This window comes from Eublepharis macularius, chromosome 4 (assembly GCF_028583425.1).
Source record: "Eublepharis macularius isolate TG4126 chromosome 4, MPM_Emac_v1.0, whole genome shotgun sequence".
NCBI classification, from domain to species: domain Eukaryota; kingdom Metazoa; phylum Chordata; class Lepidosauria; order Squamata; family Eublepharidae; genus Eublepharis; species Eublepharis macularius.
The window spans coordinates 113,222,409-113,236,506 of record NC_072793.1 but is presented as its reverse complement, the minus strand read 5'-3'; the positions used below and the strand labels follow the sequence as shown (position 1 = coordinate 113,236,506).

Sequence of the window (14,098 nt, the reverse complement as noted above, 5' to 3'; positions counted from 1 at the left end):
GTCACAGCTTCTCAGAGCTCTCTTAGCCCCACCCACCTCACAGGGTGATGTTGTAGAGATAATAATGGCATACTTTGTAAACCGCTCTGGCCCCCTTCATACCCAGAGATGCCAAATTTGCAGGGAGACTTCAGCAGGCTCTCCTCCACTCGCCCTTACCCAATAAGCCAGCAAGAACAAATGCTCTAAATAAGAATATAAGCAAAGGAAATTAAAGGGAAAAATGGTAGGCCTCAGTCAAGCTAGGCCCCAGAGTCAGGCAATGCCCTGAGACTGGGGTGGGGTGGGGTGGAGGAAAGAAGGTACCCTCACCGAATGACCTTCCCAGCAAGACCAAGAGCTGAAAATAAGAAAGAGGCTTTTCAGTCTCTTTTAAAGCAGCAAGTCCAGCCAAAAGATCCCAATTCCACTCTCTCACTACAAATCCCAGCAACAGTTCCTCCCTCTCCCTCTGTCTACTGGAACTGAAAAGCACGAGGCAGAGAGCTGTGCCTTATATAAGAAATGCTCATGTAGAGCAGAACAGGAGGTCTCTGGTTGGCAGACAGACTTGCCTAACAGGGTTTGGAGGGATGAGATTGGTGTTCCCATGGCTATAGAAGGCCCATCTCCTCAGTTGCCTAGGGAATTAACACTCCTGCTCCTTGCTGTATAGGGCAGAATGGAAGCTTTCCAGTTGGCAGGGAGAGCTGCCTATCAAAGTTACGTGGGCTAAGATTGGGGTTTCCAATGGCAACAAAAGGACTGCAGACATTCCGGGCCTATGTTGCCTAGGGAATCAATGGATCGACACCAGCCTGTTTGGCATCACAAATCATTCATGAATTGAACAAATTGGCCCCAAAAGTCGTGAATTTCGTGAAAACCACGGCCCCACAAAACGCATTTTGCGAAACATGAATTGGCCTGATTCGTCACGAAATTTGATTCATATTTTGATTCATGCCCATGTCTAGTGTTAAGTTGTCCTGAAGGGCAGTATATAAATCAAATGTTGTTGTTGTTGTAAAGGGCAGTATATAAATCAAATGTTTATATACTTTCTAAGACATTTCCACCCTTTGCCACAAATCTTGCAAAATTTCATCTTGACTTTTCTCCTTAAGGAATTCTACAGCATGGATTTCCTGAAAAAGGCTGCCTGTATCTGTCATTCCAGTCTTAATTTGTAAATTTTCTGCTAGGTGGCTACAACTAATATCCTTAGCAACCACTTGAATCTCGGGCCTAGTCTACTGCCCTGAAGCCTGACTTTGCAGCTTACTCCTGGTCACTACTTTAACAACCTTAGCTTGTGAGGCCAGGTCATTCCTCAGTTCTCCACACACTCCCATAATCAGTTTTTCCTGGAATCCTTTATATTTAATTGGGAGTTCGGTCAACTTCACTTCAACATCTGGGCCACTGATTCCCTTAAACCTGAATATTCTTCCTGGTAAGTATTGATTTTTCTAAGTTAGGCTTTATTAAGGTGACTTCTGCCCCATATATCTCCAGCCTATTACTTCTCCATTGTTTATGTCTACAGACTCCAAATATTCCCTGTTTAAATCCTCGTGCACTTTCCAGACTTGCAAGACTAGCTGGTCTCTCTGTTCGTGCTTCTTGTGCAAGGTCTAGTGGGAGTTCTATGACCACTTCTGACCTTTTAGCTAATTTGACTGTCTTGGCTGAAGTTTGCTGTTTTTCTTTGTCTAACTTTGAACAATGGGATTTCATGTGTCCCTCTTCCTGGCAGTTAAAACACACAGTTTCGTCATGCATGAAATGGGAGTGCAGGGTTCCTTGAGCTGCCATGCATGTGTTCTTTTGCCTGGTCCAGGCGTTAGTTCTGGTTTTCAAATTTGTTGGGGTCTTGATAGAGACTCAAAAGATTCTGAAAGCCGAAGGGTTCTCAGGGGGGCTCCTGATCTAATTATTCTAACGGATTTTTTGCCTGCTGTAATATAAAAAGCAGAGGTTCTTCCTGTGGAGATTCTGATGTGCACAGAACTTCAAGTATAGAGGGTACCTCACCCTTTTAGGAGCTTCCTCTTAAATAAGGATTGGGTCAGGACAGGGGTTGATATCACCCTCCAGTTGCATTTTGTGGTTGCAAGCCGTTTCCTGCTCACAAATCACAATTTTGTTATCCTCTAAGTCCCAGTGAGGCTCATAAAAAAGCAATAAAAACATGAACTTTTTTAAATGATCAGTTAAAATGTATGTCAGAAGCATTAACCAACTAATACCAAAAGAACACCAAGTTCTCATATCCACGTATGACCCAAAGGGAAGATCTTGCCTAGCCTTCTAAAAGTATGTAGAGATTTAGCCTAAGTGGGCTGTGTGCAGCAACTAAAATTAACCAACCCTCACTTTGCAAACCCCATCTGTTGGCATTCTCCCTCCCCCCACCTCCAGTTGAGGAAAGAGTTGACTACTCCTGTTCACTTTTGTGTGTTGATTACATACAGAAGTATAATTGCCATGGATGTATGTGTGTTTGTACCACATAAAACTACATATGGACGGTGACATGATTGAGTGAGTGCTCTTCAGTACAAGAAAATTTCATTCATTTAGAAAGCCATCTTCCGGCAACAAAGTTAGCATAGAATCATTTTTTCTAGAGATAGATCTGATTGTGGAAGAACGCTTTTGAATGGAAGAATTTAGAACCATGCAAACTTCAGTATGAAGTAGTATGGTCCAACATGAGATCCTATTCTAGGAGAACCCAGTGACAGGACTGGGAAATGCACACGGGAGCAGTAGTGAATAGTAAAAGAGACATTTCTTGATGACAGGTTTGCAGAAGGCACACCAGTACCTAAACTAAAACCATGCCGTTCCTGGACTTCTGTGCAAGTCCTGAATCAAGTACGGCAGTGTTTTATCACTGCCTAAGTCTTTTTATTGTATGATGATTTCAGTCTAACTGAAGGACATGGCGTGGAAATGTGCTTGATAGTGCTATCAGCAGTATCTGAACATTAATAAGAACATCACAAGTATTTTCCTGTGCCTTGATATTTAGCATTGGGCCTATGACCCAAAAAGTATGTATTGAACAATTAAGCTTTATTTAAAACAATGCTAATTAAAGAATAAGAGAACTAACTACAAAGAAAATGTGATTAGTGGCCAATGTTGTGAAAATTCTGACAAAAAATATTTTCTAGCTTCTAGGAACAAATTGCATATCATGAAAAATTAGATATCCCTCCTTCTGCTTATTAAGTTCAGAGGGCCTGGGATGGGATCAATGGCTCCTATTACTCTGCTGTGCTTGTTGGAATTATCTTTAGTTGCTCCCATTAGTATCAGCCACTGAAAATAGCAAAACTGAGAATGATCCATCAGAACAGAGTAATTTTTACAGTAAACAAGTAGAAAACAGAGTGCAGGAAGTTACTAGGCCTCAAGAATGACATGTTCCTAAATGTAGGAGGACTGTGTTACCCATAGGTAGGGGTTTGTATTGATCCTTAGGAGAAAATCATGTAGTTACTAAAAGGTGAAAGTAAGAATTGCTATTATTACCGAATGTACTAACATTTTTAAAGGTAGGTCACTGACTGAGGTGAGATACAAGTTTTCTACAGTTAAATAATATGCTGTCAGTTTAACAATTAAATAAAGTCACATTTCTGCTGTCCCCACCCTACTGTTGTGCCTGTTGTTTTTGCAAAGCCTGTTCATACCCAGATGATTAACTTGGGCAGGCTTCTTAAGATTATAGAATAATTAAATATCTATGCATCATAGAGCAATGCTATGTGACTAAGCTAGTTAATCATTGTAAAATTTCTTTTATTTCATGCAATATGCTTTATCCAATCTTTCTAGAAATATGTACAGGAGAAATGTTTTAATAATAGGAATCTGGGGAATATGAGGCCGTTCGTTTAGCACCTGCCATTTACGTCACCTTCACCAAACTGTTAAATGTGCACTAAGGACATAGTTTTCGCATATGTAAAATTACATTAGGACTGCATATTACTTCAGGAGTTCTCAGCAATTATCTTTTGCAAGCAAAGCAGGATAGCACAGCACGCCTTTAAGGTGGATATGGGGCAGCTTGTTAAACTCCATATTAACATTATGCTCAGTAGCTATTCACTTTTGGTTTCAGTTTGTTTAAGTGTGCTAAAGTGCATGTTCCTGTCCTGTTGTGAAACTGAAACATTCCAAGGAGTCTGAATATTGCTCTGCTGTGCATTGCAGCTAAGTGTGGGATTTAGAAAAGGGACTCGTTATGTGAAGAGGGTATTCTGTTCTTGGTGCTGTTCTTTTCTCTGTTCTACAGTTAATATAAGGGCTTGAAATTCACAATGAATCATTGTGTAATTAAAGGCTGAGAGATACTTTCCTACATATGATACAAATGTTGTTCTGTGTTGCAGGCAGAAGGTCCCTCTACTGTTTCTTCAGGAAACCAGGCAGCTGAAGTTAAAGGGAACCAAGCCAGTAGCACACAGATCCCATGTCTGTTGTCAATGCCCACTAGAAACCATATGGATATTACCACTCCTCCATTACCTCCTGTAGCACCTGAAGTATTAAGAGTGGCAGAACACAGACATAAGAAGGGGTTAATGTATCCTTACATCTTTCATGTTCTAACCAAGGTATGACTTCTAGCTTTGAATATTAGAAAGCAAGGTTTCTAAAAGTATTAATGGATGTGAAGTTCTGTTATCATTGTTTGAATTCCATTATATTTGAATGCCTGGTATGTTATAGTTGAGTGCCTAGTATGTTGTTCATGATATCCAAAGGCTTTCAGATTGGTATCCTTTGGTTGTATTCAGATGTCATGAACAAACCATGACTTGATTCAGATAGCTGAACCTCAACTCCTGGTTTATTCTAGGCCTTGAGTACTTCCCCTTCCCCTTCCACTCTTGGTTTAGGTTCAGTCCATTTTGTTATGACAGCTGAATGTAAGAACAGTAACTAACTGGAGAGATGTTTCCTCCCAAGTAATGTGGATTCTGTACTAAGATTAAATGAACAACCAAGTAGATTCATATGGGATAATGTAGTCCAAATATGGTAGCCCTTAATTATTCATAAAATTCAAGGTCAACTCCAGAACTTTGGATTACCCACAAATAAAGTGAGAGCAAGTGTGAAAGTTATTTAGTGTTCATGATAGAGAGTCTCAGTTAACAACATGGATATTGTGCTCTGGATAATTTTTTTTCTAAAAAATTTCAAAGGTTGCTATTGCTTAAACGTGGATCAAGATGATTTTTGGCAAAGATTATCTTTATTAAGAAGACCTTCTAACAAGCAAAGTTATTAAAGATGCCCTGAGACAGGGATTCTGATTGAGTATGAATTGGGAGCGTAGGATCTAACATAATTCACAGACTGCATACATAGCAGAAATGCAGTCCCATCAGCCCTCAGGGGAACACCGCCTCCCTGGTCCATCAAACTAGCTACCAGCTGTATCAGTTTTTGTTTAGCTTTAGTTTTAACTTACTGCCCTGCGTTCATCTCATTACAGATTCCAGACACCTCTTCACAGCATCCCCTGCTACATCTGGAATAAATAAAAAGAGAAGAAATAGAACAGTGTGTCATCGTTATATTGATGATACTTAACCCCAGATCTCTGGATGATTTCTTCCAGTGTTTCATATACAATAAGTCTTGGATTTGGAAAGCACTTTTTAAATATACCCACCAATTCTCATCTACTTGTTCATATTTATGAGACTTTTTAGCCTTGTCTCTTTTCTCCCAGTGGGTTGTTTCAGACACCACATATACTTTTTATGCCCCATCACCTCTTCAGTCCCTTTCATGTATCTTATGATTAACTGCACAGATGTATTCCTGCTTGCTGAAACATTATCACAGTAAGGTGATACACTATCACTTGAGGAAGGTGATTGAGAGAGTGATGGCTGGGCAACATCAGATATTCCTGAATGAAGCAGATTGTTTGGATCCATTCCAATTTGATTTCAGGCCTGGTTATGGAACTGAAACAGCCTTGGTCACCATGGGAGATGGTGCCAGAAGATGGGCAAGGGGAAATGTGACTCTTAATTTCCTGGACCTCTCGTAGCTTTTGGTACAATAGATCATGGTATTCTTCTGGATTGCCTTTTGTGGTTGGGACAGTAAGGCACTGTTTTGCAGTGGTTTCTGTCCTAATTTGAAGGTAGGTTTCAGAGTGTGATGCTGGTGGACAAATTTTTAAACTTCTTTTTAACTTCCATATAAAGCCACTGGGACACATCATCCAGAAATTTGGGCTGACTTGTCACCAATATGGAGACTCAGCTCTCTCCTGTTTTCAACAGATCTCAGGAGAGCTGTGAAAACAGTAAACAGGTGCCTGGGAGGCAGTTTTGAAATGGATGAGGGCTAACAAACTGAATCTTAATCCCCAAGAAAGGGAGGTAGGGGGAAGGTTTGACCCAGAAAATGGGATTTCTCTTGTTCTGGATGGGATTGCTTTCCCCCTAAAAAGCAAGGTTTGAAGCTTGAGGGGGCTACTGGTGCCTTTTACCTACTGTGGCTGGTGCGTCATCTGGGACAATTCCTGGTTAGGGAAGATCTTGCCACTGTGATGCATGCCCTGGTAAAAATCTAGATTAGACTACTGCAATGTGATATGTGTGGGTTGCCCTTGAAGTCTATGCAGAAGCTGTAGTTGGATCAAAATGTTGCGGTCAGAGTGTTGAGTGGACCATATGGACTATATCACTCCAATTTTGTTTCATTTACACTGGCATTATATTTACATTTGGGCTTAATTCAAGGTGCTGGTATTGACCTTTAATGCCCTATATGGCTTGAAGCCAGCATGCCCTCAGGGACTGCCTTCTCCTGTGTGAACCTACCTGTCTACTCCAGTCATCTTCAGAGGCCTTGCTGTGGGTCCCTACCATCTGAGGCTGTATGGGTGACAACCTGAAAAAAGGCCTTCTCTGCCATGATGCCAAAACTTCAGAACTTTCTCCCCAGGGAGATTTGTCTTTTTGTGTGTTTATATTGATTATTTTATATTTATTTGGGTGGAAAGGCAACTGGAAAATGTGTTTAAAATATTTAATGTCATAGAATTCTGACTTCTTTGCAAACATACATCTTAAAATAGATGATCCAGTAAATGTAATTTGTTTAAATTAGTTTAAATATGAATGTTTTTACAACTTGCATATAAGGCTGATGCTGGATCATATACGTTGAATTGAATTAATGTTCAGCGTAAGGAGAGTGAGCAGTCTTGTGACAGGAGCACAAGTTGTTGCTAATTCCTGAAGTGTTTTCATCTCTGTAATGTGCAGATGAATACAAGGTATAAAAGTTTTCTGCTTTGAATTACCTCAATTTTGTTTAAATTATTTCTGGCCGATTCTACATCTGTATTTGCATACTTTAATCTTAGTCTGTTTGTCTTTGTTGAAAGATAAATGGGAAGGGGGCTGATTTACAATTTAAGAGAGAATGCTTAACTCACTATAACATTTGCTTAACTCTCTGTAAATCAGAATTTTTGCATCTGTTTACTGTATTATTAAAGCAGTCTTTTCCCATGATCTTTCCAAAGTTTCTATGGATCAGTATAAATTATAGCTCTGTTAATTTAATAAAATCTGAATTTTTTTCCTCGGTTTGTCCCATTAAATGTCCAAATCTAGAATATTTGGATTCTTCCAAATGGAAATGTTAGCATCATCAACTAATTAATATTTGGTTGTAGTCTAATCTCTTCTTTCAAGATTGGCCAAGCAGCAGTCTCTGGAGTTTTTGATTAACTAAAACTTGCCGCTATTCTAGTTACTTGTAGGGACCACTAGTCTTCCTCTTCTTCCAAGTTCTGCAAATATCCTGGCCAGAATGTTTAAGATTTTCCTGCTTCTAAAATGTGATGGCAAAATAATAGGAAGGGCATGTGGGAAAGTATCAGATGGTGATAAATAATCAGAGTATATAGTGAAAGCCCAGTGGTTTTATTTCTGAACTAGCAACAGAACCTGTTGTAAAAACAAATTCAATATGCTCTAGCAGCGGGACTTTGGGAGGGAGCCGGCGGGCGGCCTTCCCACCTCAGCCGGTGGAGGCAGTGGGAAGGCCATGTGGGGGGAGCCCCATGTGCTGTGCCTGCCTGCTGGCTCCACAAGCATGCCTTTGAGGACCACGGAGCGGCAGGGAGGTGTAGTGTGGCCCTGCAGCCAGTGGAGGCGATGGGGAGGGAGACGGCCTTCTCCCTGCCCAGCTGAGCAGTGGGCAGGTGGGCTTGCCCAGCCTTTATGAACCTTCAACAGGATGGAGACTAAAGCTCAGCCTAGATCTTAAATAACTGGCAACTATCTTTCCACACTCACTAAATTTGCTAAACTAAAGTTGAAGTTCTTAGCATTCTTTAGTAGTAGATAGATTTCTCGGTGTTTTGTGATAAACTTGTATAGCCTTGTGACTACCATTGATATTTTGCATTTGCATTCTTATAAATTAAAGCTTCTTTATTTTCTCATTAACTACTCTTGAAATTCAATATTTGCTTGTTGGAAAGGCTTAAGTGACTAAAGAATATAAAAATTGAGATCTTACGGTACCCCTCAGTCTTACTAAGGTATTAAGTAGGCTTTGATATCCCAACTGAATCTGCTAGTGTTTGTGCTTCTTACTATTTTGTTTAATGTACAGGGTGAAATCAAAATTGCAGTTTCCATTGAAGATGAAGCAAACAAAGACCTGCCTCCTGCTGCTCTTCTCTATAGGCCAGTTCGTCAGTATGTTTACGGTGTCCTGTTCAGTTTGGCAGAAAGCAGGAAAAAAACAGAGAGGCTTGCTTTTAGAAAGAACAGACTTCCTCCAGAATGTATGTATTTGCCTTTCTGTTGTTACCTTCAAACAGTAACTCAGTTCAGATGTCACAAAACCATGGTTTTTATTAACTACAGCTGAGAATAAACTGGGTTGGATTCAGTCCCTCTTCAACAAGCAGAAGGGCACTCACATAGGAGAATTCTCACCAGTACCCCATGTCACACCCACGCTATTACAGAGCCCATTTTTCAGAGAGCTGAAAAGAGGAAGCGGGGAGGTAGGAAAGATTGATTCTACAAGCATAGTTCCAACTCATTACTCAGAGTATCCAAACATACAAGCAAAACATGGCTTAGAGCTGTTGGTCTGCTTTCATTTTCTACCAGGCGTATATTTCTGTGCTAGTGAGTAGAAATACAGTAAGTTGCACGGCTGTGGCCGTGACTTGTTTGTCAGCTTTGAACATCAAACCACAGAGAGCACAAATTATGGTTTGTAGATACACTTTAAATCATGGTTTCAGATTCTTTTTTGTCATCACAACTCATGATTTATTGATTGAAATACATCAAGGTACTGTTAAGCTTTCTTAATCATGGTTTGCTGTAATGTCTTAACTGAGCCACTCACCTTTGAGTGTAAATTGGGTGAGTGGGTTGTGTGTGTTTTTTGAGAATGCCTTCTGGCAGCTTAATTTCTAATATATGGTTAAAATTACCTTACTTCCATGATTTTTAAAAGTTAACCTAAGGTTGTTTGTCACTTCCAAAATACCTTTATGTATCATAAAAGTTATGTTATTGTCTCTGTTTGGCACTTGTTTATCTTTCTTAGGGTCTTATTTATTTCTCTTACATCCCCAAATTCTTGTTGTAATTTTGGAATGTATGATTTAAATCCTGTGTTTGCCTTCTCTGAAGATCTGGAGAAGATGCTGTTATATCTTACAGTTTTGCTGTAGACAGTGAAACGTGCTGTGTTTGAAATGGCAGCTGGAATGTAGGCAAGTGTGGCAGTCAATTGACTTTCCTGTATAAAGTGCCCATTTCATAGACATATATTGGTGTTTCAAGAATAAACCTGCTGTATGAACTGGCCAAGCTCCTCTTGATAGTGGGGTAAAAGTTTTTGAAATCTCAAAAGAAATTTTTCACAGATCTCCTTTTACATACACCCCAGTGTATGATATAAAAAAACTCTCTCCCTCCTCTTCTATATTTGACCAGTCTCTGTATCATGCATCTGACGAAGAGAACTTGATTCTCGAAAGCTTATGCTACAATAAAATTGGTTAGTCTTAAAGGTGCTACTGGACTCTTTTTGATTTTGCTACCACAGACTAACACGGCTAACTCCTCTGCATCAGAGATAAAAGGCACTCCTAGATACCCTTTTTATAAGTCGTTAAGTTTCTCATAAATGCAGGAGTGCACCAGATATCTATGATAGTGTCGCTGGCTTTGTGTAAAAAGGTGATGAAATATTGGAAAATGATACATGAACTATTGCAAGAGGCACTAGGCAAGACTATACCTTTTAAACCTGAAATGCTTCTACTAAATATTATACCGGAAGGGATGCATAGGGAAACTAGATATTTGATAATTCATATAGTTATGGCAGCAAGAATAGTATACGCCAGGCATTGGAAGAACACAGATATACCAACAAAAGAAGAACTGATATAAAAAATTTTGGAGACTGCAGGATTGGACACACTAACAGAATTAATAAAAGAAAAAACAGACACGATTGTAAACAAAGATGGATCCCCTTTTATATGTGGATTGAATTAAAATACAGAATAAGAATTTAATTATAGTCTAGGAAGATAGGACCCAAAATAGCGAGAAAAGAAAATGATTATCAAAATTAAACAAAGTAGACTTACAGAAATAATAGGCTAACAGTAATGAAAAGACTACACAAATACAATTGAACTGTAGAGATGGAGTGTAATATATTGTATAAATATGTATTAATCCTGTAAGATTTGGTATGATCTGGTTGTAGGTTGATTTAGAATTAAAACTAATAAAGCATGTTATTACGGATAGTGTCGCTGGCTTAAAAATAGTTGTAGGTAGAGGACGTGTCACAAAGTTCAATAGCAACACAAATTTTATCAAATTTTTAAGTGGAATATTGGGAAATAAGCATTCTGCATCCACGATAGCCAGAATGGCTTTTTCCATAGTATTTCCTGGGAAGACTGTGGTGTCTTAGAAGTAGCTAGGAGTTTGTAAAGCATAGTTTCCATATAACTAGACATCCTTGCAGTTCTGAATACCTGAGACTCAGCCTCCAGGATTCCCTTGTATCATAGGTGGCAATACACTCCAAGTTAGTTTGTGTAGATTTGCACATGTGCCTCTGCAGGAAGTTTCTGCATTAGGTTATGTGGTAATTTGTTTTCTGCATTGATTCAATGAGAATTTCCAGGAGCATGAGGGTCTCTGAAACAATGTTGTAGGGCCATGTTTAGATACCAACAGATGTTGCAGTTGTAAATATTGTCATTCAGTAGAAGTTGTCAAGTCATATCTAGGGGTGTGCGCTTCGGGTTTCCGATTCAGAAAAAAATCACGAATCGGACCCAATCTTTAAAGATTCAGGTTTTCTGAATCGGGGACAGCATGCTGGCCCTGATTCGGAACACCCAAATCAAAGCTTCCCGAAGCAATTCAGGTTGCTTCAGGAAGCTTCGGGGCCTTTTAAACTTCAGCTGGCCTACAGGCCAGCTGAAGTTTAAAGGGCCTTCTGGGCCTGCTGGAGGGGGGGAGTTTAAAGGGAAAAACACTCCCAATGCCGGCGCGGGAAGCCTTCTACCCTTTAAGTTCTACCCCCTCCCTCTAGCCGGCTGGAAAGGGGGAAAGCTTAAAGGGTACAAGGCTCCCTGCGCCATTCGCAAACAGCGCGTGGAGCCTTCTAACTTTTAAGCTCTCCCCCCTTCCCTCCAACCAGCTGGAAAGGGGGAAAGCTTCAAGGGTACTGTTCAAGAACGGTGCGTGGAGTCTTCTACCCATTCAGCTCTCCTCCCTTCCCTCCAGCCAGCTGGAAAGGGGGAAAGCTTAAAGGATACAAGACTCCATGTGCATGGAGTCTTCTACCCATTAGGCGCTCCTCCCTTCCCTCCAGCCAGCTGGAAAGGGGGAAAGCTTCAAGGGTACAAGGCTCTGTGCGCTGTTTGAGAACGGCAGGCGGAGCCTTCTACCCATTAAGCTCTCTCCCCCTTCCCTTGAGCCGGCTGGAAAGGGGAAAAGCTTAAAGGGTACAAGGCTCCGCACGCTGTTCGAGAATGGCGTGTGGAGCTTTCTACCCTTCAAGCTCTCCCTTCTTCTCTCCATCCGGCCGCCCTGTGTGGTCATGCAGCAGCAGAGGAGGCAGAGAAGGCCCCTTCTGCCCCTCAAATGGCTGCCACAGCAGCCATTTGAGGAGCGGAAAGAGCCAGAGAAGCCGGCTCCAACCTTCCCCCTGCTCTAAGGGGCTGCACAGTGGCAGAGGAGGTGGCAGGGCCCACAGGAGCTGGCTTTGTGCTTCCTCGCCGCCCAGCTGGCTGCTGCGGGAGAGGGCCTGCCGTAGCCGGCTCTGCTTCCCAGCTGATCAGCCTCCCCTCTCCCTGCTTGCCAGGTATGTGGGGGGTGGGGTTCCCAGGGGGTGAGGGTGAGTTGCTCCCCCTCACTTCAGTATGCTCTGAATCTTTATGGAGTATACCGAAGCGAGCTAAATACCAGAATTCCAAAGTGGCTTGCCGCTTTGGGGTTCTTGTAATTCCGGAGCTTTTTCCTGCTTCAGGTAAACCCGAAGTGGGAAACCTGAATTTTTTGGTGTTGCACACCCCTAGTCATATCTAGACCTCTACTGAGAAAATGACTGTCCAAACCCTTCCTAGTTTTTTTAGATCTAGATTGGTTCAGAGTGTTAATTTAGCACACGGAAATGGGTCAAATCGATACTGTCTTGACATTATGTGCTATAATTCTCTAACTGCAGAAACTGCAGGAGGAACAGGACCTATTTTAGCATGAATAGACCCTAATGTATTCCATTTAAGAAGGGGACTAGACCAGAAGCCACCAGAAGGGCTGGCAGAGTCTTGACCAGTAGGTCTGGAACCATGAAACTTGATCTTTCAACTTATTTTTCTTTGATTTGGAGCGCAATAAATAGATCTTTTTATTTCCATAAGGAGGAAAGATTTTAACCAAATTTTCAGGAGAAGAGGAAATTGATGTTCATACATCCATCTTTATCCACTGTATGGTTTTCCTCCCACACCACATACAATGCTACCTTAAATGCCTTTGTATGTTGGTATAGAAGACAGTACATGGCAGCCTTGCAGATCATCACAACACATAGTATCTTTTTTGTAGACAAGATTGGCCTAGGGCCTGCATCCAAATATACTCTAGATGGACAGGTATGTCCACGTTTTTGGGTTGCCCCTGTCTTTTTAGAATGAGGGTACCTTCTTTTACTATACATTGTTTCAATTGACTCAGTGAACACATTTTTTTCTTTTTCACATCTTATTTAGTCTCTTTTGAAATTGATTAGTGGTTGGTCACTCATTTGGCTGCTGAAGTCTCAAATAGCAGAGTGATTGGCCACTATGGATGAAAGAGGCAGATGGAGAGTTGTTCTACCTTCAGATTCAGTGAGAGGAATTACTTATTTATTAGGATGTGTACTCTGCATCAAAGGAACAGTGAGTCTAATGAGATGTAGTGGAGTCAACAGAAAGTGGGCTAAGCACTCCTTCCATATATTGATTCACCTGTGTAAATAGTATCTGCTACAAGGGTTTCTAAACACAAGCTGTGTAGTGCCAACCTTAGTCTACCTGTCAGAAAACACATTCCTTACAACTTTTTAGTTGACAGAAGCACTATTAGCATTTCATCTCAAATGCAGTTTGCAGTTTAACAATATCCTGGATAAGGTTCTAGTAGTGGTTGATGTTACCTTGATTACTCTAAAAACGTCATATCTGAAGATGGAATTAGTAGCTGAGTCTTATAAACTGCAGAAATGATCTTGCACCAATATTTTCGTAACCAGGCTTGTTTCAGCATCTTCTTTTCTGGTCTCAGCAGTCTCAACATTATGAACGTATATCATGCTTTTGTTGCCCAAGATCATGTATCTCAGGCAACATCCTACTACTCTGCTTATCTGACAGCAGGACTATCTGCTCTCCAAATTAATCTTAATTGGTTGCAGTGTGCTAAAAGAAGAGGGAGGGAGCAAGTGTAGCTCTGAGGGCTACTTAAAGCAAATGTGATTGAGCCCGATGTTGGGATCAACCTTT

The 14,098-nt window shown here is 40.9% G+C and overlaps 1 protein-coding gene across 1 annotated transcript in view; it reads left to right on the top strand.

Annotated features, from left to right (window-relative positions):
* Window positions 1–14,098, top strand: part of FAM120A (family with sequence similarity 120A) — a 124,265-nt gene that overhangs the window by 72,015 nt on the left and 38,152 nt on the right. The window contains exons 9-10 of the mRNA XM_054977370.1: window positions 4,392–4,616; window positions 8,662–8,836. Coding sequence (XP_054833345.1) covers window positions 4,392–4,616; window positions 8,662–8,836 — 400 coding nt within the window. The remainder of the gene's footprint in view (window positions 1–4,391; window positions 4,617–8,661; window positions 8,837–14,098) is intronic.